This window comes from Pseudomyrmex gracilis, unplaced genomic scaffold, assembly GCF_002006095.1.
Source record: "Pseudomyrmex gracilis isolate BER0280 unplaced genomic scaffold, ASM200609v1 scaffold_137, whole genome shotgun sequence".
Lineage (NCBI taxonomy): Eukaryota > Metazoa > Arthropoda > Insecta > Hymenoptera > Formicidae > Pseudomyrmex > Pseudomyrmex gracilis.
This window is the reverse complement of record NW_018020721.1, coordinates 121,654-146,423: the sequence shown is the minus strand read 5'-3', so window position 1 is coordinate 146,423 and position 24,770 is coordinate 121,654. Positions and strand designations below refer to the sequence as shown.

At 41.1% G+C, this 24,770-nt stretch overlaps 1 protein-coding gene across 16 annotated transcripts; it reads right to left on the bottom strand.

The window, feature by feature from the left end:
* LOC109856909 (troponin I) lies at positions 1–24,462 on the bottom strand. Of its 16 annotated transcripts, none has more exons than XM_020432655.1 (10): positions 24,357–24,462; positions 21,459–21,511; positions 17,875–17,892; positions 17,126–17,254; positions 15,547–15,670; positions 14,629–14,729; positions 4,618–4,661; positions 4,325–4,466; positions 983–1,000; positions 1–180 (listed from the first exon to the last, which is right to left on the bottom strand). In XM_020432655.1, exons 2-10 carry the CDS (start codon positions 21,471–21,473, stop codon positions 94–96), a joined length of 678 nt encoding a protein of 225 aa, XP_020288244.1. In that variant the 5' UTR covers positions 21,474–21,511; positions 24,357–24,462; the 3' UTR covers positions 1–93. The 16 variants fall into 16 exon arrangements, with proteins under 16 accessions (XP_020288244.1, XP_020288248.1, XP_020288247.1 ...); XM_020432659.1 differs by lacking the exon at positions 14,629–14,729 and adding an exon at positions 12,798–12,898; XM_020432658.1 differs by lacking the exon at positions 14,629–14,729 and adding an exon at positions 11,633–11,733.
* Between the last annotated feature and the right edge of the window lie 308 nt (positions 24,463–24,770).

Here is a 24,770-nt window from a genome sequence, read left to right as displayed (position 1 = left end):
AGTTCTCCTGGTTATTCGAGCGGTTATTGACGACGACGGACAGGACGATTTTCCGTGTGTGGTTTTCTCGACGAACGAGACTTTTCAACTCTCTCATGCCTCCACCGGTGTTGGTGGCGCCGCCTCTTCCTCCTTTACCTTCTTTTCCTCCCCGCCCTTCTTCGACCAGTCCGGTTTCTTCTGCAAAATCGAGAAAACCTCGCGTTAGTTGTATACGGAAATTCCGCGCTTTTTCCAAATTAGACTCGCGGGCACAACGTGGTTAGCGGTGAACGAGGGTGAACGCGCTCAAGCAGCAGTGAAGGGGGTATCTTTGAAAACTTTCGCTAGACAAGCGCTGTATTCGATCGGGAGGGCTAAAAAAAACCTACGACAAGGGTATGTCTAGACAAAAATTCGATAAATCGCCGTGAATTGCGTCACGATCATATCAGCGAATTTTTATTACGCCAATCTCCGGAATTGTTTCACAATTCCGCATACCTTTTGCTACCAAAAAATTCTCTGTCGACATTTTTCAAAAAAAAAATACAAACTATCGTTTGGTCTCCGAGCGTCTGAAGAGCCGCTAGAGATTGTTAGTGAAAGCGATAAACGCGCGGCGAAAGACGGCCGCGAGTCTTTGTGACAACTATAAATAAATATCAAGAACGTAAATAATAAGTGAAAAAAAGAAAAACCATTGTAAGAACTGATCGCGCTTTAAAAAAAAAAAAAAAAACGCCGGGAGCAGTGCGTCTGAACATCGTGAGGCAAACAAAAGCGAAAAATGATCGTGGATCAGTTTTGCATCGAATATTTTATTGTTTTGTCACATAAACAAGTTAAACGCGCGAGGAAAAGCTTTTCTTTTATCCTATTTTTTCTATGTTTTTCTCACACACGCAAGCACGCACTATTCTACGCGCTCTCGTCTATCATACACATTGTCATTCTCTCCTAGCATGCCGAGCTATACACAAATTGGTTGTTAAAGTTTTACCTTATCTTTTGACGCGTTCTGCGAACATATGCAAGAGCAACATTATTAGTCGACAGATAAGAGACGTAGACACTGATTAAGCAGTACATTTAAATATATATATATAACAAGTAACGTATCGTTCGCGGCTCACTTTTAAGTAAGTCACAAGTGATACGATCGATCACGCACGTTGATCATCCAAAAATATCGAAATTGTTGCAAAATTGGATCATAATTATATATTTGTTTTATCACAAAGTTAGCGGAAACAAAGAGAGACATTTCGCGAGATTTCAATGTGCGTACACGATTGTGGACAAAAACAACAGCAACAAATTCTACGCGTAATACAGTCTGAAAGCATGGCAGCCAACCTGATGGCGACAAGGCAAGCTTCGCGAAAGAGCTTCGATGAGTCAAAAAGTAATTTGAAAGAGTGCGTGTTTTCTTTTTTGTTTTTCGAGGCGAGCTTGTACAGTTTTTATACTTAGTTTTGTTTTATTGTGGTTTTTTTTTGTTTTCACCATTTTGCATAGCGGCAAAACATTCTGCCGGCGGGTGGGATTTTGGGGTGAGAAAGTGCGCGCGGGCAATTACAACACGCGTAAAAAGAAAATAAACGAGGCGAATGTGCGTGACAAAAAAAAACCGTGAAGGCACAACAGTATAATTAGATGGTAAAGAGTAGAAAAAACGCGCGAACGGACAGGCATGTGTGTGTGAGTAAAGCGTTTCTGCCATTATGTACGAAATAAAAGTGGTGCTTTAAATATACTTCTCACAAGCTATTCTCACCTTTTCGAGAGCATTTCTCTTAACCTTATACTTTTTTTTTTTTTGATTTGTTTTATTTAAACGCTTCCCCCGTTGGGGAAGAATTTATCGATATCCGAAGAAAAGATTTTTATCGCGAAGTCACGTCGAGTGGAGATGAAGGAACGGAGGTAACGAGACAAAGATATGTACAAAAAAAATTCGATAGTAAATCGAAAACAAATTGAACAGCACTTTGGACTTCGTGATATGTCGAAGGAACGCGAAGGAAAGCGAGATAAAAGAAATTAAACGACGCTTTAAAGAAGAATTAAAGAAATTTCACGAAAGAGAAAGAGAGAGAGAGAGAAAAAGAAATAGTACGATCCTCGATAACACTCAACCTTCTTTCTTATCGAATATTTGAAATACGCGCTCGCGTAACGTCTGAAGGAATTTCTCTTATCACACGAGGAGAGTGCGAGCGCGTCCGGAAACGAAAACCGAGTTTGTATAAAATGTACAACGCAATGATCGCATTAACGTTCTCGCGCACATTGTCGTCGCGCGTTTCCCCATTTGTGCAGAGAGAAGAAAAGAATGGGAAAAATTAGGTCAGTTCGAGTTATCGAGTTTCGTATCCACACGCGCGAAGACAATATAAAAATAAAAAAAAAAATAAAAAAACAGAAACGAAAGAAGAGAACGAAAATCCCATCATAGCGCGGAAAATCCAGAGAGATGGAAAATTACAACAACTTGGAGAGCACATCGATAAAAATAAGAACAGAAAAAAAAAACACGTGAAGCGAATGAGGATGAGAAATCTGCTCGATGTGCGCGACGACGCGGGTATTGTGACAAAAAGCTCGGAGAAAACAATCGGGGAAGTGAAAAGGGGAAACATCTGATTCTTATTCACGTGTATATGTACGCTTTCTTCAATTGTTTATTGTGCCACAACTTATCGCTTTTTTATATGTATATGTAACAGTTGTAACATGAATATTTACGTAGAGTCAGCTTCTCTTTCTCTGTGTGTGTCGCTCGTTTTGACTCTGTCTGGTTTCCGAAAGTGTAGGGAAATACACATATAAATCAAATATATCGTCTAACTCTCGGAGGATTGTTCGCGCGCAATTTTCAGTCCTTACTCGTTAATTTGTTCCGCAACGCTAACGAACTAGTTTGCCAACAATTTAAACGAACGTGACATGTGCGAAAACGCGCGCCGGTGAACACACGAGACGTCGATAGAAACGGTATCGTATCAAAAGTGGTTCTACACGCTCACACGCATTTTAAGTATTGTTTTTTTTTTTTTTTTCCAGTGTACCTTTTCGCGCACGGCTTATTTTCGCGCGCGCGCGAAATCGCGATCGAGCCGTGTAGTGTATCGAGTGTGTATGTGTGTGTGTAGTGATCGCGATTGTGTTTTGAGATGTGTGTATAGGTGTGTGTTTGGACTTTTTCGATTTTTATAAGTTTTTTTTGTTGTGTCGTGATAATCTGTGTTTTTGTTTTATCGACATTTCGCACTCAAACTTTTTTTTTTTTTTTTTTTAATTTCTTATATTAAATCTCTACTTCTTGGTCTGCCATTCTGCCTTCTCGGACTTCTTGGGCTGTGAAGAACAACACAAATTGCCTAATCAACTACCAACACTACTACTACCAGTACAGATACATATGTACGTAACATTTAACGAAAAAGGATTTTAGTTTCGGACGGTCCTTTTCGGGGAGAATCGCGCGTTTGCGCGTCGCGAGATAAAAATATGCTCTGAAATATCGTAAATGTGTATACGTATTGCTACCATTTTCCCGAGCTATCGTGTCATCAATTATTGTCCGTTCGGCGACCAATCAATTTGCATGAACTCATCGGCCTCGAAATGACAACGTCCTCGTATATTTAACCGAAAGTGTCCACGGTTCGATGAGCCGATGATTAATTACTACACCGATTATTCATTGCTCGAGATTTTCGGGAAATTTAGCTTTCAAATTAGTTGATAAAATAGCGCTCCGCGTCCCCCGGAGCGTTATTACAACAACAGAAATGGAAACTCGGACGCGTAATGCGCGTATCTCCCAAATCGGACGTGACAAAATGATCGAAAAAAAAAATTGCTAATACGAGGAAAAACCTGCCAATTGGGTTTTTTTTTTACACAAAAAAGAAAACCAGAGTCACAAAAACAGTTTTTTGTGTTTCTCTAAATGAAACACCTGCTATGTACACTACTACACATGAGCTCGTCGTGTGGCTGTGTGTCAAAAAAAAAATGAGCGTCCTTTGCAAAAACACAAAAAAACCTTCAACGAATGTATCAATAAGAAAATTTGCAGAAACGCAATATTAGATACATGAAAAAAATAAAATAGAGAGAGAGCGATGAGAAGTGAGTGAAAAAAATTGAAGAAGTAACGCGGAAGTAAACTTGTCCGCAAAAAATTGTTCTCGTCTCTTGACAAATCCAAAAAAAAAAAACCAAATATTTGGATCTTCAAAACGGGTGAAGATAAACAAAAACAAAAATTTACGGAGAAAAGAAAGAGTTTTGTTTTTGATGCGAGAACGTGATTGAAAACGATCATCCTTACCTCCTTATCTTCCTCTTCCAAGGTGAATTCCTTCTTCTTGACTTGTTTCAGCTGATTACGGAAATTGAACTCGGCGGCTTTCTTTTGGAGCTTGGCGAATTTGTTCTCGTACTTGGATACTTTCTTCAAGGTTGGCTTCATGCTGAAGAGTTGTGAGACAGAAAGAATGTGTCATGAGATAAAAACGTTTCACATTTCAAAACTCTGAAGAAAATTTTCTTTGTCGCGAAACCGCGTCGAGATTCCGAGATATTGTGTGTGTGTGTGTATGTGTGTGATGCGAATATACTTACAATTTACCTCGGAGATCGTTGACCTGGCTGTTCAAGTCCGAGATCTGTGCACGTACCGAATATTCATATTAACATACAGGTGCAGTTGACACGGCAATATAAATTTATTGCATGCGCATTTATTTACAAAGAGGTAAAACAAATATGTATCTATTGCGCAATTGATCATTTATTGACAATGCAATATATTCGCGTTTCTATAAATAATTGACACTATTTCTAACAAATAGGAAACAAATTTTATAAGTCTGAACTAGAGATAAAAAACATATGATTCTTATATGTATATAACGCGCTAAAAAAAAAAAAGAAACGCATTGTGTAAGAATGCGGATTAGATCAAACTCTAAACGTGAGGGACAATGACAATTCAGCCGCAAACGGTTAATCGAAAAATAGAAAACAAACGAGTCAAATCGGCGTTGGCGTGCGTTCTCTGCGCGACACAAAAGCACAGGCAAAGAATAGAACAGAACGGCGAGAAGGGTTACACACGTTGAGCAAGCGCGCGGATATTCAGTTGGCGAGCCACTCGACTCGAATCGAGATTGACAGTAAATTGGCTTGCGGATTAACTGCAATAGCGGATGACGGCTATAGTCGCGGAATGGAGGAGCAGTCTCCGCGACGGAATGATAACGGAAGAATGAGGGGGAGGAGGGGTGGGTGATAGGAAGGATTTGTGAACAACAGAAACTTGTTATAGAAAACTAATTGCCGTCAGATGAGACTTACGCACAAAAAAGTTGCGAACGTTTTTCAAAACAAAACAAAAAAAAATGTGAGCTTTGTTAAAAATAAAAATCTCCGTGAAATTGAAAAAAATTTCCGTACAAACGGAAGATTTTTTTATATAATACTGTTTGCAAGTAAAATTAACTGTTGGAATAAGATATAAATTTTCCGCGTTCAAAACACCGTAAGTTAAACTTTCGTTCGGTGGTTCCAGTGGAGATTTTGCAAATGGTACACAGAAATGTTTACCCACAGAAATCGAACGAAAGTTCATTCGGTTCGCACATCATCCGTTGCAGAAGTTATGGAATAACTGTATTTACATACATATACGTGGATTATATATCACAAGAGATATATCAAGTTTAAAAATGCATTTATAATTTGCAGTCGATTTTTTATATTTTTTATAGTAAAGTCACCGTATAGTCTCTCCGTTGTTTTCTGAAAGTATTTGTGATATTGTCTTACATACAGATATAACATAAATATAAATGGTATATTACGTATATATCTATACATATGTACAAAATATTTTTTCTGGAACATATGCAGAAATAAAATTCGAAGGAAGCCACACATCGAATTTTCTCTCTTCCTTGCTGAAGAGAATTTTTTTCGTTCATTATTGTTTCTTCTAAGCTACGAGAAATGGAAAGAGTAGGAACGACAAGAGAAATAGAGAGATAGATAGATAGAGAGATAGAGAAAGTGAGGAATTGGATACGATAGGGCGTAAATTTTATTCTGGCCAATCGGGGGACCGGCTGGTCACGATCAGCTCTCTCGTCCGCACCGTATGAGGTGATGAGAAAAAAAATTACAAAATCCACCACAAAATCTGTTTTCTAGACTGTCAGAGCTCTGTTCTTCTTCTCGCTCGAAGCGTGAAACCTGATTCTCGCGAAATCGATACTCAGTCGATTTCATTGGCCGCTGCCGCATTGGATTCGCTTGACAACGACGTTTATATAAACACACGTTCCAATTATCTCTGAATAACGGGCAAGCAACAATGAGTAACATCAAAATCATTTGAAACGCTGAATAATCATTTACGCATCACTTATTGACAATTTGTGATACATCAATAATGTTATTAATAGAAATACGCGTAAAATCCGAAGTTTTTGTAAATATCGACGAATTAGCGCGCGATATATTTGTTTTTTTGTTATATAAAAATTACGAGAAAAAAACATGGATTTTTACGACGAAAGAAAAACAGAGTTCTGCCGAGGTATAAAGTCCGCTATTTACAGCCTAATTGAACACCATGACAAGAGGACACTGACAGACGGTGATTGTGCGTGCGAGTCGGTGCAAAATCAAGTTCGTTTTGCTTTAGACATCGTAGACGCCTGTACGTGTTCACTCCAACGTCTCTCTCATGGATCGGAAAAAAATTCCATATATACACATGTGCGCTATTCCATCTCACAAAGGTCAATCGAATGAACGGACGGGCGGGGGGTTCGATCAGTCGAACAAACAGAAAGAAAGAAAAAAAAAAACAAAAAAACAAAAAAAGCAACAAGAGGAGAGAAGGATTGCGGCCTGAAGATTTTTCCACAGCACGGCACTTCCGGCCTCGTGATCTTTTAATTCGTTCTCGAGCCAGTCCACCTTTGTGAGAGTTAAGAGTGGAGAGAAGAGAAAAGAGAAAAGCGTGGCAAGTGGGAGATGTGACAATCAACTCTACAACTTTTCGCGAAAGGGGGGAAGGAAGTGTCGCGGGGGGGGGGTGGTATATAGAGTACGATAATCGTTTCCCGAAGTCGTGCAAAAAAACTGAATTGTCGAGTATGAAATGTATCCACCGTCGAGGTAATGCGTTTCTCGATGCGATCTTGCGAGTATCGCAAAACGATTACGTTTCTTTCTTTTATTTTTTTTTTCCGAAAGCAACGAGAGTAGTTTATGACACACTTAGATGTTTTCTCTTTTCCGTGAATGATTTTTCCAAACCAAAAAAAAAAAAAAAAACTATTTCTTCTATTTTCTCATGCGAAACAAAATGTCGTCGTTGTAAACATTTTCGCGATCATTACTTTTCAGAAAAGACGCAAAGTGTGTGCGGAGATTTGTTTCTTTCTTCACGACGAATATGAAGTGCCGTGTACTTCTTATCGTGTTAAATTAACTTTTTTTTTTTGCTCTTACACGCGAAAGCGACTGAAGCGCGAATTAATCGCATAATTCATTTGATCGATTGGCGTGTGTCCGTCGTAAATCAAATTTGATCGATTGATTTTAGAATCGCATTTATTTTCGTCCGGGATGTAATATTGATACAGAAGTTGGGGGCGCGATAAGCTGGCGTTTGTGCTGTCGATTCGACTGTAAAACTTCAATCATCATTTCGTTTTCGTCAATCATTGGTGTCATCGCACGTGCTTATTCCGCGTACGGTTTCCTTTTTAAAGCTGTTACGACGAAAATTGTCTCGAAACAAGTGCGAATAAAAAAAAAAAAAATTTCTTCTAAAAAAAATTCGAAAAAAGCAGCGTGTCTGTGTGTGTCAATTTTAAGCTTTATGTAAATATTGTTTAATGACGCGATATATATGCATGTTGTAAATACATTCTATGAATATAATATTCAAACGAGATTGCTTCCCTTTCCCGAACGGCGATTAATTTATTATGGCGTGTACGCGATTTCGGACCGCGAGAGCGACTATCACGGCAAAATGCGCGTATTGTTAGTCACTTAGATTTCCGAAACATCATTGGGTTGATCGATATTCGAGTGTTCTCTGTTACAAACCAAAATTAATCGCGAAACGATAATAAAACCTCGCGTTCCCACGTAATCCCGTTACCGTGTCCGGAAACGCGCTAATTAACTCGCGTGATCGTTACGCATGTACGTATCGACAATATCTTATCAACAATAGTTAGAAAAGCCATGCATGCGTGAGGGTAAAGCAAATCTGGACCTATGTACATGTTGTGCGGGCGGAGTATTACGGGACATACAGTAAGCGAGAGAAAGAAAGAGAGAGAGAGAGAGAGAGAGAGAGAAAGAGAGAGAAAAAAAGTGAGTGTGAGAGAGACGTGAAACACAAAAGACGAAAAAAATCTAAGATGAAGACACCGTTGCAAAAGCACAATCGATATTTTTCCCCTTTTTCTTCCACATTTTTTTCTCCGATTTTGCACCGCACATTATTTTTACGCACGCACGCACGCACGCACGCACGCACGCACGCACACGCGCGGTGCAGTCTCAGGCACACAGTGTCAGTTTAGTTCTCGCGTGAGACCAAGGGATGAAAGGGGGGATCCTCTTAGAACGGTCCCCGTAGGTGATGTATTTTCGTCGATTGCGTGGTTGCTTTTTTTTTTTATTTTTTTTATTTTTTTATTTTTTTGGCAACAAATCTCAGGGCAATTGCTTCTATCACTGCGAAAAAAAATCGTGCGCCCTTCTCGTTTCACAATCATTTTTCTGGAAACGCGTGAGACGCGAACGTCACGGATTGACCGACGCAGAATTCGTTCGCGAATCAACACGCGAACAATCGTAATCGCGTACGATACAGTTTATAGTTTATATACATATATATGTAGTTATGTGATTATATGTGATAACACACACAATATATATAATCGGCGTCTTCTCTGTAAAGCTTGCCCAGCCCTGACTCGAAAGCTTCATTTTTTTTTTTTAATTTTCATTGGCGAGTTAGTAGAAAGCTGAGAGATAATATAAATTTGCGTTATGGTTAGATAATAAAAGAGAGAGACAGAGAGAGAGAAAAAGAGTGTATAAATTTGTGACAATAAAACACGTTATAAAACAGAGCGAGTGGATGTACAGTGTGCGTTCACAGCCAGACAGCGAGAAGAGAAACGGTGTAAGAGAAGTAAACAGGCGGGTTGAGAAGTACGCGCGGTGAAAAAAAAAAAAAAGAGAGGAAAAGAGAGAAAAAATATATACAGCAAAAATATGCGACAAAAAATTATATTCTTCGTTGCGGCACTTCATATGTCTGCGCGAAAAAAGAAAACTTCCTTCCGTGCGGTTTTCGCGACACGTTTGTGTTTTTCGTTCTTTTGGTTTTTTTTTGTTCTTCGCAAAAAATTCACATTCAAAAATATGGATTTTATGGATCACGTCAGTTGCATTATCGAGACAGGACTGATCAAGATTACAAAGATCTAGAGCGTGACAAAATGTTCGTTCGTCGAAGGTTCTTTCCGCGTTTTGTTGGGAAACTTTTCTTCGCGCGCCCGGAGCGATAATCGCGTTCGCGCCGCAAGTGTTTTCCACCAAGAAAAACATCGTGAAAGAGAGAGAACAACAAATCGGAAGAGCAACGTATGTACAGAAGGGGGTTTTGATCGGAGAACGAGAGACAACGCGAAGAGAGAGACAGGAGAAAGAGAGAGAAAAAGGTTGGACAAGAGAGAATGGTCAAAGGTTGATGTCGCTTGTCCGATACGTAGAAAAGGTGGGAGGTTGGAAAAAGGGATCGAAATGATCAAAAGAGACGTGCGATTTGACGGTTGCTCTCTTTCTCCTCGCATTGTTCGCCGTTGTCGCTGCTTTTTTCACTTTTTCCTGTACCTCGTAGTCCCTTTTTCGAACTTCACGCTCCAAATCCCACTTCTGACCCTCACAAAGGTAGACGCGGTCGTGATACATTTGGCAAATCTGCTTCAACTCCACTATAAAGAATACGGAGAGTCTCTCAGAAATCTTTGATTTCTCGATATGTTTGTTTTTTATTTTTTTTTTATTTTTTAATCTTTCTTTTTTTTTTTTTTTGACAGCAGTGCGGCACAGGCGGAGCGAGAGACAGACGATTACAGACGAGTGATCTCGCGCGATGTGTCACAACGAAAATCGTCGAAAATAATAATTTAAATTAGATCGTCGACTGTTTTTTTTTTTTACATAAACGAAGAAAAAGTTACACGCGCGCGAAATTTAAATAAAAATAAACTTTCGAAAAACATGGCGTGGAAAAAAATTTACAAACGCAATCTCGGAAGATACGCAGAAATATCGCATTATCATACGCCCACGAACAAAAAAGAAATTCTTGCACAAAGCGATGCCAATAATTTTCCCCGCTCAATACAGAACCTAACTGAATCCAGCTTTACATATTTTAGCGGGGGAATATAAACCGCACGGGTTGAATACTAATAACGCGAACGGGGCGCTCGGAATTCCAATGAAGGAGATCCGTTGATCCCGCAATAAGCAAACCTTCCGAAAATCTTGCCGACTCGCGAGTAAATTGGCAAGTTTCTCTCTCTTCTCTCTTGCTCGCTCCGCATGCGCGGTGATAAAAGTCGCGCGGCGCTCGAATGTTTAATCGCGCGCGGTATATCGGGAAAAATCGAGAGGGGCTGTTTTTCCTCGGGCTCCTCCTCCTCCTAAAATCCTCTCCTTTCTCCGTGAAAATGGTGATCGCACTCCGTCATTGACCCTACGCGGTTGTATCGCGGAGAGACGATGTTGTACGGAGGGGCGCCCGTCGGGCGCGCGGCCAAAAAAAACTAGCCTTCGAAAACTTCGACGATTCGCACGTCTATTCCGGCGAACGTGATCGGGGGCGACACGAATGGGAAAAGAAGCAAGACCGTTCGAAGCGATCGCGATAACGCGCGCTGACGGAGTATCTCGCCACGAGTTTCTCTCGACGACGTGTTCGTCACTGACATTATCTACCGTTGCTCGTCTACTCTTTTTCCATTTGTAAAAGAATCCGCATATTGTGACTCACAAAACAAAACGAAAAACGACAGAACAAGAAGGCAAAAAAATTTAAGTAAAATGAAATAAACACGAGAGATTAATTTTGTTTCGCGATCCGCGATTTCTCGTCGGAGTCTAGCTTCGCGCGAAAAATATAAACGAAGACATAAACAAAAAAAGACGATTCACGATCAGGTCCGTCGCAAAAAAGTATGAGTTAATAGTTGATGGTTACACGTTCCGTCAAAACTGTAGTCCTCAGAGTCTCAGAGAGAGTTTGTTGGCACATGAAAAACTTATTGTAATCTCGCGGCAATTCCCTACATCTCTAAGAGACGTGCATGTTGCACGTGCTCGAACCGAAGGTTCGAAAGACCCGTGTCCAAGACCAGAAACGCCTTCGAGAACGCCTTTCGACCAAGGGTGTCGCTCGGTCAAGCACGTGGCAGAGTTAAAAAATCACGTGGACAAGTTGGGGGGATTGGACAAAAATTATTTTTTTATGCAAGTTGACTCGCGACAGGCTTTCTCTTCTTTTTATGCAAGTCGATAATTCGGTAATTACCTCAAACTGTTTCAACCTAATTTGCCTCTCGAGGTCATACTTATCGCCCTCGAGTGAGTACACTCTGTTCCAATATGACGAACAGATCGTCTGCAGCTCGGCTAAAAGAACAAAACGTGTTAATGGAAAACAAAGAAAAAAAAGAAACGAAGTCCGCTGTTCCGTCGTCCCTGCCCGTCGGCTGTCTTAAACTTTTAACTTGCGACCATTAAATTTTTTTTATATTCGCCCTAAGGAATATTGTTAGCTTCATCAATGTATAACAGAAGAAAATTGTGCAATATTTTCTATGATAACGATGTGTGTTCAAACAATTATTAAAATTCAAAGCACGTCAATGTGATAAAAATAATAACAAATTACACAATTGATTTCACATTTGTTATTATTTTCGGCGTATCAACAATTATTGCTCGCAATTAAAATTACACGAGATGAGTTCGAAATAATGCGCGATTCATTCATTTACGTAACGACTCGTCGTCATATATCGCAGAAGGATTGTGTTCGTAAGGAAAATGATATTGCGGGGGAAGGTGAGAAAAGAAAAATGAGTCTTTCGCGTTGGAAGCGAGAAGCACGAAGCTGACACTTTGGCGTGATCGTTAACCTGACACGGGGAACCGAGCGGGAAATGAAGGAATTCGACGGGAAAAGAAATCGCAAGGAGAAGGGTGGCGGAAGGGGGAGGGAAACGAGGAGCGGGTTGAAAGGATATTTTTTATATTTTTTTTTTTTTTCGTTTTTTTTTCTGGTAATGTCTACTCGCAAATAAATGAACAAAATTCATGTCTACTCATGGCGCCTGCAGAGAAAGTAACTGAGAGATAGATCTACTTGGTTTGAGCGATTCTACGAGTCGCGAGGAAAAATTACTACGTTAGAGTTGCTGCTAGAAAAGTACTCAGCCTCGGTGTATCTACGTTTTATTATTATTATTATTATTATTATTATTATTATTATTACGAAACCAGCTTGTGATTAAAGTGAAATGCAAATCGGAACATCGCTATAGATAGAGCGAGAGATGCGCTTCGCGTGAAACAAAAAAAAAAAAAAGAGAGAAAAATGAAAAACAGAATCGAACAGAAAGATAACGTGGCTGTTAATCGTAGCGTCGCGTTTTCTCTTTGTTTTGTCACGTAAAGAAACTTTTGTTTTCGACCTCCATATCCTTCTTGGCGACTTCGTACTCAAGGTCGTACTTCTCCCCCTCGAGAACGTTGATCCTCTTATGATACTGGTTCAGAATGGACTTGACGCTGGCTGTTGAAATTCAAGTATAAATTTTTCTTTGAAAACTGTGACACTTTCTCTTGCGTGAGACGTAGTAAGAGGCTTCCTAAGTATTCGTTCGCGAAAAAATTAATTACTTTAATTATCTACGCGATCAATCGCGTGATACAACAGTTACTGACTTTTTTGTTGTTGTTGTTGTTGTTGTACAATGAAGGCGGGAGCGAATGTGTGGGAGTGAATTTTTGGTGAAAGCTAACGTTATCAAATACATGTTATAAAGTGTGCTGTGTCCCGCAGCGGTGCGAAGACTGTCTCAAGTTTCAAGGTGCGGTGAAAGCGCGAGCTCTCGAATCATCCGAAACGAGACGACTTTCGAGAGCGACGCGCGGAACGTCACCGTAAAATTTGAAACAATCCCGAATCCGGAGGCGAGGTTGGGGGAGCAAAGTGATATGTACAGAATACACAGACGTGTTGTACAGATTATACATACGTATACATAGACACTCGCGGCGATAGATCGAGAATATCGCGCCGCAGTTGGGGAAAATAGCAAAGAGATTGTGTGATATTTCACAAATAAAATAAGCATGAGACGCGAGTGAGAGAGAGAGAAAAAAAAAACGTTGTTTCGCAAATGATAAAAAATTAACAGCGCACGCGTGGTTCGTAAAGCGGAGTGTGTGATAATAATTCATCACTCACCGGACACCTGACGTGTTGCAAAAATAAATTTAAAAAAAAAAAACCATTGATGTTATTCTGTTATTCTGATACACGGCGGCGAGAGAGTGGAGCGGGTGTAGTAAACAAGCCGTATTAACACAATAGTCAAGATGCGAGTAGTCCAAAGTCGTTTAAAAATTCAAAGATCACCATTAACAGTTCGCTGAAGAGAGAATCGTGACAGGATTAAACCATGTAGAGAAAAGAGAGCAGAAAGAGAAGAGATTGAAGACAACAATCGCGCGCACGTTAATGCAAAGAAAAAAAAAAAGAGAAACAAACAGATAGTGCGGACAGAAAATCGACGACAGTGTCGTGTGTGTGTGTGTGTGTGTATGTGTGTGTTACGTAAAATAAAAAGAAAAAGAAAGAACTGTGCGAGTGGAAAAACGGTGCGACGAGATAATGCGAAGCTCGTGGTCTCTCTCTCCCGCCCGGACTACAAAACGACGAAAAAGCTACGACGAACAATTCAAGTTTTCAACAAAGAGCCGTTAATCATTCACGAAGTTGCTCGATAACGATTATTCATCAGTTCGCCAATTGATGAAGAACAACCGCGACAAAGCAAACTCGCAAGCACAGGACCCGTAACTTTCTCGCGAAAATTAAAGACAAAATTTATTCGAACGTTCATTTATAAGTGGTGCAGCAAATCAAAAAAAGTGTCTTATCGTTTCTTTTCTCGACAAATATATCAATATTTTAATATTGCAAAATTAAAAATGTTTCTTTTTCATTTTCTGCTTCACTTTATTTGTCGTTGCTTTACTTATGTGATCATTAAGTGCTGTTCTTGTCGAGCTCGTGCTAATGGATTTTTTGTCACTATAAAGCGCGTTATAAAATATAGTGCGATTTTCTCTATCCGCGCGCCAAAACTTCAACTGTGACTCGTCGTCGCTTTTTCAAGTGCATGTAACCGGGCGCAGATCGAATTGTGCGTTACACAAGTGCAACAACATTGATCGTTATTGTAACGTGAGTGAGTATCGTGTACACGATCTTGTGTGTTGCTCTCTGAAAAGTACCTCGAAATCCTTCTTCTTAACAACATACTCGATGTCAAATTTTTTATCCTCCAACGCCGTGATCCTATTGTGGTACTCGCGCAGCACGCGCTTTACGGTCTCTGTGTGATTCATCAGAAATGCAATATGTAAAACAAAATAAAAAACAGACGAGTGTTCACCTAATTTTGCGCGTTTTGAGATTGCTCGAAATGTGTTTCTTCGATGGGTTTTTTATTTTTTCGGTGTTCTTATATATGTATATATATATATCGTGTATTTTTTTCTTTCCCTCAAAAAGGATGGAAGTGTACGTTTTTACGATAGGAAGAAATTGGATTTTGTAACGTGTAAAAAAGAAAATCTAATCTCGAAAAAATATCGCGTGCGAAAATATCGGGCCTTTGAGATGCGCATACTTACTTTTTCTCATTTTTTTTTTTTTTTTTTGAAAAGAAAATTGAATAAACGGTAATCTGTAAAAGGACCTGTGAGTAACGACGGAAAATGAAATAAGCAAACTTCCTGTAGGGGGGAAAAAAACTGAGAAGAGAAAAATAAAAATATTGCGTTGTTGTATTTAAAAAACTAAACTATTTTTTTATCCAAAGTTTTTTCGGCAAACGTATTTCTCGTCGGATTGAAAACTATTACGTAAATGTCGAAAACAAAAAAAAAAAAAAACAATTTTAACTCTTATTTTCTCACAAATTCTCAAAAAAAAACTTTTCTTTTTGAAGTGCGCACTTTGCTCATTAGCCGAGATCAAAACGATATCGAGATATGCTTCAGATACATACGTGGTCTCGCTCGGAGAAAAAAAACATACGCGAAGTGCACATTTCAATCCGAAGATGTAACTTTATCGAATTGTAACAAAAAAGAGCGTATAAATAATTTTTTTCTTCAAGATTACGTAAGGAAGCAAAAGTAACGTACCTTCGTTGGCATCGTCGACGTTCTTCGGTTTTCCACAACGCTCCTCGATGATGCGTCTTCTCTCGGCTGCTTTTCTCTCCTGTTCCTTCTTCAATTCCTCGGCGGCTTTCTTACGCAACAGCAACTACATGATGACACACAAGGTAAGAGATTTCAATTATACATAGAAAGAGAGAAAAAAAAATATTGTGCATAAAATAGTTTTTCGAGCGGGACGGGGGTAGTTTTGTCGACGCATCTGCTTCTCTCTGGGTTCGCGTAAGGTATAAAATTGACGTAATTTAAATGGAAATGCGAGTTTGCTCTCGGGAACGTCAATAGCTCGAGTTATAACTCGCATATAAACTCTGTAAACAATTTAAATCGCGCGCGACGGAGCGGATTACGTATATAATTGCATAACGTATAAAAGCGAGAAGTCGAAACAAAACCTTGAATTTGACACAAAATGTTGAAATTCATTCTGTTTTACGCGTCGTGTGTAATAATAAAAACAAATCAACTCGAATTGCCACAGGTTTGTAAAAAAACAAAAAAATACCGCCCGACATGGTTCTTAAGCAATCGATTTATTTACAAACTCGCCGAACGGGGTTGGTGCAACTTGCACAACGTTGGAGAGGAACAACTCTCTTGGTTTACGCACGAAATAATTTAAACTTGCGGCAAACGCTTCTCTCTTTCGGGTGGAATAATGCCGGTTGAAATTCGGGGAATCGTAAATATTGACACAGGAAGAAGGGAAGGAAGAAAGGAAGGAAGGAAGGAAGGAAGGAAGGAAGGAAGGAAGGAAGGAAGGAAGGAAGTTGGATTTACGGGAAAATAACATTCTGCGGAGGCAAACGCGAAAAGATTCTCCAAGAGGTAATCTGCATACACATACATGGGAAAATTTCATATATGTATGTATCACAATGCGAGACGGGGGAGGATGGAAGCTGGATAGACGAGAGAGAGAGGTTCCGCAGGATGTTGCGCGACGATGGGAACAGAATGGGGTGGACGTAAGACAAGCCCATAAAGTGAAGGCAAAAAGACGGAGATAAAGTTGTAGAAAAGTCTCGGACGCGCTCCACGTCGCGGTAGGAGAAAAAGAAAGAAAGAGAGATAGAGAGAGAGAAAGGAGAAAGAAAGCAATGGGGAAACGAATGTGGTCGTTGCCAGGAGAAATATTTCGCGAGAAAATCGGTGGCACAAAAGGGAGGCAAAGAGGATTATTTGCGGTATTACTACTGGAAAAGAAGACCGTGGCGTGCGCGGCGAATGAGATAAATCGAAAAACTCCGACTCGGTTATCGATAATGAACATTCGAGACACGACAGGATGGTATTGATGTAATATTAAACGTATTACTTTGAAGAGGATTCAACGCGGCGTTAAGAGAAGGGCTGGAGAGCTGAAGAGAACAGGTTTTGTTTGACGTAGAAGTGAAATATGACGAAAGACTCGCGCGCCACAAACTTCAACGTGAAGGTTTTTAAAGAGGATGTGCCGCAAGTTACTTCAACGGCTCGTTCGGGACGAGCGGAATTCGAGGAATAAGAAGCAAGAAAACTATCCGCGTGCGCGCAGACTTACCCTAAGCTTCTTCTTCCTGTCAGGGGTCATGAAACCCTTCTTCGCCTTCTTGGCTTTGGAAGCCTCTTCGAGACGGGCGCGGACCTCCGCCCTCTTTCTTTCGGTCTCCGCCTGTTTCCTCTTCTTTTCCTGCATTTTTCGTGCGAAACTTCTTTAAAACATTCTCATCTGGAAAAAAAGTCTCGAAGCGCCTCGCGGATAAGGTGCGACGCGGAAATTTGGAAAGTGTTACGCAATTCAAACTCATCTAACATTTTTCGCGCTCCGACTCCCTTTCGCGAGTTTCTTTTTTTTTTTTTGTTTTTTTGTTTTTTAACTACTGAATTGCAGCTGCTGCAATTTTGTGAATAATCGCCTAGTATATCAATTTCTTTGAACAAGGGAAGAAAAATAATACTGAGACTCGCGGAAACGATCAGAGTTAGGGTTAGGTACGTCTGATAATTGAAACTTCATGGAAGGGAGTAAGAAACAACGTTAAAAACTTTGCGACAACATGCGTATGTAGATAAAAAAAAAAAAAAAAAAAAAAACTAAAAATGCAATCAGTTCTCGGATATTATATTCGCAAAATTAACTTCGGCTAATTCGGAATATTTTGAAAACCGGGGGTTTTTATCCCCCGGCGCAATAAAACGGGCGCAAACTCTATTTCGACGAAAGAATTTCCTTTCATCCTCTCTGGTAAGTGGCCGTCCTTTAAGAGGCGACTCTACGTTTCATAGCTAGCTTCCTCCTCTCTTACGTACATCCTCGATGCGCTTCCTCTGTAATAAAAGACAGAAAGAGAAAATTTCTCGTTAGTACGGTCTGTGTCACCGAGTCTCGCATGCACGCGATACCTGGAACACTTTTTACAGCGCGCGCGCGCGATCCCTTCGACTGTGTAAAAGGATATTTCTCGGTGACAGAAAGAGCGCGGGAAAAGAGGCGGCGAAGAAGAAGAAGAAGAAGAAGAGATTGTGCGCGTCTTCGGTGTTCCAGATTTCGCTCCATCAAGAAATACCTTACAAAGCATTAGCGTGCAGCGAACCATGTTTTCGCGTATTTCACGATGACGATGCGGAGCTAATGGAGTCTGTCTTAAGTGATGTAACTTTGTCGCCGTTTAAAAGCAACGTTACGCAACGCGGCGCGTATCATCATCACGAGCAGAGCGAGCATTTTGCAAATGTCATTTTGCGCAAATTGACAGCATTGAAGGTTAGCTCCGCGCGTTTTTCCTCAAGCTCCGCAATATAATCGACAATACCGAAATGAGCAACGACAAATGACGACATTAACGCGATATTGCGTGACGACACAAAGCAAAGATTTTCGCAGCGGTTTAAACTTCTCAACAGCGAACGAATATTCTCGGCGTTTTCCGACACTTAATTGTTATTGCGAGTGCTCGATTGTTTTTAACGATCGAGACGGTGCGCAAAAGACACGGAGAAAAGCTTGTGCCAACAAAAAAAAAAAACCCTTGATCTCGTTCAAAATGTTCTTTTCTCGGAAAAAAAAAAAAAAATGAAAATTTTCGCAAAACTTCACTCGAAGCTTCACGTGCGCGAAAGCGCATAGTGACGTTACTCTTTCATGTAAGTGCTTTACACTCTTATGCATTTGTAATGAGAAGATTCACAAAGTGAAGCTTAAGTGTTAGCGGCATGCAAGCGCGCGCCACAAAGGACGCTTTTACTGAAATCGCGTTTCTCATGCGAAATTGGTATCTACTTTACCCCAGTCTGTTCGAGTATTTTGTGTTTGTCTATGCGATGCTCGTTCCTGAGACAACACACAATCTACAACGTTTTACTACACGTGTGAGAGTGTCCAATTGGGAAAAGGTAGGGGGAATTTACATTCGCGCAAACGAGATATCGTTTTCGCTCGCAACGACTAGAGAGAAATTAATTTCTTTACATCAGGGAGGGTACACGTTTAAAATACAAATTAATAAATTAATATAATATACACAGAATGTAACGAAACTTTGGCGCGGAATATCGCAAATGTGATCACTGAGATTTGGAATTTATGCGCTTAACTTAATGTGAACGAAAACACGACTCTCCAAGAACTTGCTTAGCATTTCTACAATTTAAACGATAAAATAACTGTCAAATTGTATATTTAAAGTGATACAGCAAAATGCAAACTCTCTCTATCTCTCTCTCTCTTTCTCTCTGTAATTATCAATAGAAAGTTTGCACAAACGAGAGACATTGCTCGCTTCGAAATCAACGCACGTGACTTGAAATTAAACGAACCGTTTGCAAAACCCCGTGCTCACATACATAACAGTTTTAATTAGTAAATGGAAGTTCTTCGGTATCTTCCGGCAAAGAAGATGGTCGTTTACCTCATTCGAGTGCGTCGAATTTCAACTCTGTGTGTTGACGAGTATATCAAATATTTTTCAAAAGAAAATAAAATTAATCTCACCGTGCCGTCGCGAGCGAAACGCGAGAATTCGAATGGCGATGAGGAGAGGACGTGGTAACAGAGACGTGGGAAAACCGGACGACGGGAAAGAAGAGACGCGCGCGGTATAAGAAAAATAATGCACGGGAAATAAAATACAAATAATTGTTTTTATCACCGCGAAATCGATAGATCAAGCAGCGGGAGAAAAAGAGTTTTCTCTCGGACGCGAATCTGCAATTGAAAATGTGAAAAAGATTTTGCTCCTCTCGAAGAGGATAACAAGTTAGAGACAAATAGCTCGCTCTCGCGAGAGAGCTGTGCAAGAAAAGGGGAGAAGTGAAGTATGGCAAAGAGACGCGGCGCGACTTGGAGGAAAAAGATCGCGTTAAATAATGCCGAAATAAGGGAGCGAGAGCGCTTGACGATAAATCAGGCAAAAAAGTCGGAAGCCACACGGAGCATATAACGGAGACAACGGACATGTCGGTCGTAATACGACCGGTCCCATTTCCCGTTCCTACAGAGCGGAAATTTTACGACGAAATTCGCGGAATATATATGTCTCCCTCTGCGCGGGCGCGGGCGCGCGCGCGGGGACCAAAAACCTTCATTAACTTTTACATTTGCGGTTTGCGCCGCGAAAATTGGCTTCATTATACGAAGGAAGGCTCTGTCCCGTCGTACGCGCGCAAACGAAGAAAAGTCGTTCGCGCGAGGCGGACATTACGCGGGAATGATGACGCAATCGTCAGGACAAAGAGTCCTTGTCGAAGAGCGAATTGCTTATTTAATAATTCGAGACTAAAGGTTGTACCGCAATGAAAACTGTGAATTTTTTCGCTTGAGATGGGAAATCTCTTGGGAAATTTGTTTTTCAGCGTGAAATTTGATACCTCGAAATATCAAAAACCAAAAGAAACAAAACGGAACTGAGTTTACAAAACGGATGACAAATGGAAGATCAGCGAAACGAGAGACATTGAGAGGAAACCGGATCGTCGTCGGTAAAGTTTCGCCGCGCGAGAAAGGAGGAAAGGACGTGCAGTAAAGGATGTTGGACGAGAAGCGAGCTCCTGTGATCGCCTCGTCATTTTTTACAGGACGTGTAAATATTTCTCGCGCAAAAACTGCGTGGTTCGTCCTTGACCGCGCATCTTCCATGCTGTGTTTGAAAATGCCACGAAGGAAAAAAATTAAACCGAGGCTCGAAGTCTGTTCGAAGTCCTCGACGATCGAAGCTTTGTGGGTTTACAATATACATTTGTGTAACAAGAGTCCGATATTCCCACAGAAGTATGTAATAGGTAGGCGACTCGCGGAAACGTGTATTCGAGACCGAGCTCTAAAATGTGTAAAACAATTAAACTTTTATAGCTCGGGGGGTCTAACACGTTTCCGAAAAAAATGCGAGCCGAAAGAGGAAAATTCGCGTAAGAGAACAATCAGTAAAACTAGTCTATATTTTTTACTGACGAGATTTTTACACACTATCGTCGACGCTATACGACGACGCTATATAATGGAATCACAAAAATCACATCAGAAATCGCACAGAAAGCGCACAAAAACGATGCGTACCTTTCAATATTAATGCTCATTTTACTGCGCGGGCCAACAATAGAACACGCGTGGTGTTTCCAGCGTTTTGTTGTCCAAGTGTGAAGATATCAGCAACGTCGGGAAAATCCGCGCGATATGAAAAAAAGAGAATATAATATCACACACAATACTCGTCCGCGATAGATGTGCGTTTTGTTTCTCTTTTTTTTTTCTCTTGTTCAAAACTGTGCATGCTGTAACTCCATCGACTCTCTCTCTCTCTCTCTCTCTCTCCCTCCTCGGTGCTCTTTTGCATAACAAATAGAAATTTAAAAAAAAAAAATAACATAAAAAAAGACTCGGATCTAAATACTCACCCAACCTCATCGTCCGCCATGATGATGCCTGGTGGTTGTTACACACACGCGCGTCTACCTGACAAAAAAGAGAAAAAAAAACAAAAAATTAACAAAATCAAGTGCAAAGTTGTTTTTTTTTTCTATTGGCACGCGCGAAGTGAGATATGCAATGATGAAATCTCACTCGGCACACATCGGCTATTAATAGTCGCGGTTGTACCATTGGAATTCTAGTTGTTAAAATAAATAAAGAAACGCGCGCGCGTAGTAAGAGAACGCGCGATAAACAAGACGAAACCTGCGACCCGTAAACGCTTTGCGTGGGCGCTGCAGTTGCCTCGTATATTGTACAAAGTTTTTGCACATACGTTTATTGTGTACACAAGAAACAGACGCGTCCATTAAAAATATAACTCCGGTTTACAAAACGGACAAAAATAATGACCGAATTGACGTCACGTCGGGCAAAATGGAAGCGCTCTCGGACGCGGTCCATGATGGACCGCGTGCGAAAGCAACGGGAATGCAATAGGAATATCGCGTCAAGACGTGTGTCTCTCTGTTTCTGATAAACACACGATCGATTCTCTCTCGCCTCTCTCGAGAATCGATAAATCATGACGGCGCACGAATTTACGCGCGTCGAGTTCTCGCCGTTTAACAAATCGGCGAATTGACGCGGCGACGACGACGACGACGACAACGACGGTATAGAATATCCGGAGGCGCGCGAAAATAGATACGGCGGGCGTTCTCCCCACTTCGGTGGGCGCTGCTACGTCGGCGATCCAAATTTGGATGCAACAGGCCGGCAGATATCCCGCCATCGGCGGCTTCAAACCACCGAATTCAATGTCGAAACGACGAGGCGAACAAGAGAGAAGAAATTTCAACGCGACGACAACGTCGCGCTGATTTGCGAATGACATTTTGCGTGCGGCTTGAGAGACACAGCACTCTGAAGGGAAATGTTAGAGACGAGAAATCCACACTCGCGTGGATTTATACTCGGTGAATTTCCATTTCGAAGGAAACCGCATAGAGCGGGCAAAACACATTGGCTCGGCCGTGTGAGCCGAGGCGAACACACACGACACAAAGTTCCGAAACAGATAACTTATATAAGGTAAACTTCCGTAAGCGCGTCGCGCGCGCAACCGAAATTGTGCAATTCGGTTACGGAGATAACAATTGCGTCGCATTTAGCGACGCTTGTGCGTCTCGCTCGTTGTCTGGAACTCGGAAAACAATTCAAATGGACGTATTGCGTCTTCTCTTCCGTCGCCGGAACATTCCGCGTTTCCGAAAATGCTTAGAAACATAATTACGCTCGCAAGTAATAATGTAGTTTCGACAGAACGTTTCGACGCGAACAATGGTCAGGATGCAAGAGAGAAATGCCATTACGCGGTACTCGCCGCAGCTCTCGTCTTGTGTATTTTTTTCGTTGAAGATTCTTCACTGCATTTTGTTTGTATTTCACATTTGTTGAATGTAACACATTTCTTCTTCGTCTCCGATCAAAAGTTACGTGACAAAATTTTATTAAAGTCATAATAAATTAACACGTGAAACGAAAATATATAAAATAATTTCCAACAAATTGGTATAAATTAACAGATATTTATATAATCAAAACTATTTCAATTTTCAAAAAAACTATTCAACTATTTCAATTTTTTTTTTTTTCCATAAAACAGTTGTGGCAATGTTGTAAAAAAATTCTTTTCACAAATACCGATTTGTGGGATTACTGCGTTTTACGATTAAAATACGATACATCCGAGTGTGAGCGTTGCGTAATCAGGATATATAATTTGAGTTTCCACAGTTTCTTTTATTTGCACATTAACGTCACGGGTGTGACCTTAGCGTGCAAATTTGTCGAGATAATGGGAAAGAGATTTGTGTATGGGATAAATGTTGAGAGAAAATTGCGAATTAATCAGGATCTTCTCTTTTTGCGCAAACGCCTTTTATATTTGAAACGACGATCGCTCTCTGCTAAGTATAGACTTCCTCTTTCGCTCGAACCATTCCGAGATACGCGAGATCCTACCGCAGAGACTTACGTACGATACCGTCTCGGATGTCAAAGAAGCAACTCCCGTCGTATCGTAAAAATAGACGTCTCGCTGAATCTCATTAAACTATAGGAGATGCTTCAAAAGAGGAAATGAGAGATTATCGAGAAACCCTATTTGCATTAAGGTTTTGCACTAACTTTGCCAGAACGAAAGAGAGAGAGAGAGAGAGAACAACGCTGTTCTCCTCGAGATGATAAATTGTCAAGAAAGAGATCGCGCGCGCGCTGTAGCAATTTGAAAACGATGATACCGGAGCGAGTGCATTGTATGACCGTTCTTAGAGATCGAACTGAGGTCAAAAGACTGCAAAAGAATCTATTCATCCAGGTTTACATCGCTTGCCGAATAAGTTGGCAAAATGACCGATCAATAGTCAATTTGAACTGATCATCGGACGAGATCTCTCGTTCATCACCTTCAAAAACTCGGCTCGTCACCTCGAAAAGACGAACGATCGGCTCGCGCCGATGATCGCCGATCCGTCACTGTCTCTCGGGACTCTCTCGAAACGGATCAACCGTCACAAAAAAAAAAAAAACCTCGAAAAGTCCTTCCGTTACAACCACTCGTCTCACTGACACACTCGATAAAAACGTAGAAACTTCTCGGAAAACATCGAAACCTTTTTTCGAGAGAGTCAACGACTCTTCGTTCCTGCGGGATCGGATCGCGAGTATCTTCCATCTCTTATCTCTGACGGTTCTCCGGGTTCTCGTTCCCTGGAGAACGGCGACGGGACGCGACGGTTTTCAGGACACTCACGCGATGCGACAACCAGCCGAGAGTTGTCTCGAGGACAAACCAACCCGGGAACCCGTATGAATTAGGGCTTACCTTGTGGAGAAAAGCTTTGCTTGCGGCTGCGACTAGCCGACCGGACCTTAGGCAGCTGACTGTGCAACTGTGAAATATCTAGTCGACGTCGGCAACCTCCACCGTAGGCCGTTCACGTGGTACACGGTGCAACGAATGGCCGCACGCAATTGGTCGTAAGCATTTTTAGACGAGAGCTCTGCCCGCTGTTTCTCTCTCGCTCTCTCTCTCTCTGCTTGTCGCCAAAAATAATCGGAAACTGAAAACGGAGCCGAGGCTGCTGCTCTTGGTGCAGAGCCGCTGTTGGATTCGCCCGTCGACGGGATTGCCTTCTGTTCGTATTCTGTATGTATTATACGCGCGGCTGTTGATGAGGCGATGAGAACAGAACGGTCTTGAACTCGTTTGCGACGTTCTCTCGAAACGTCGCTAATT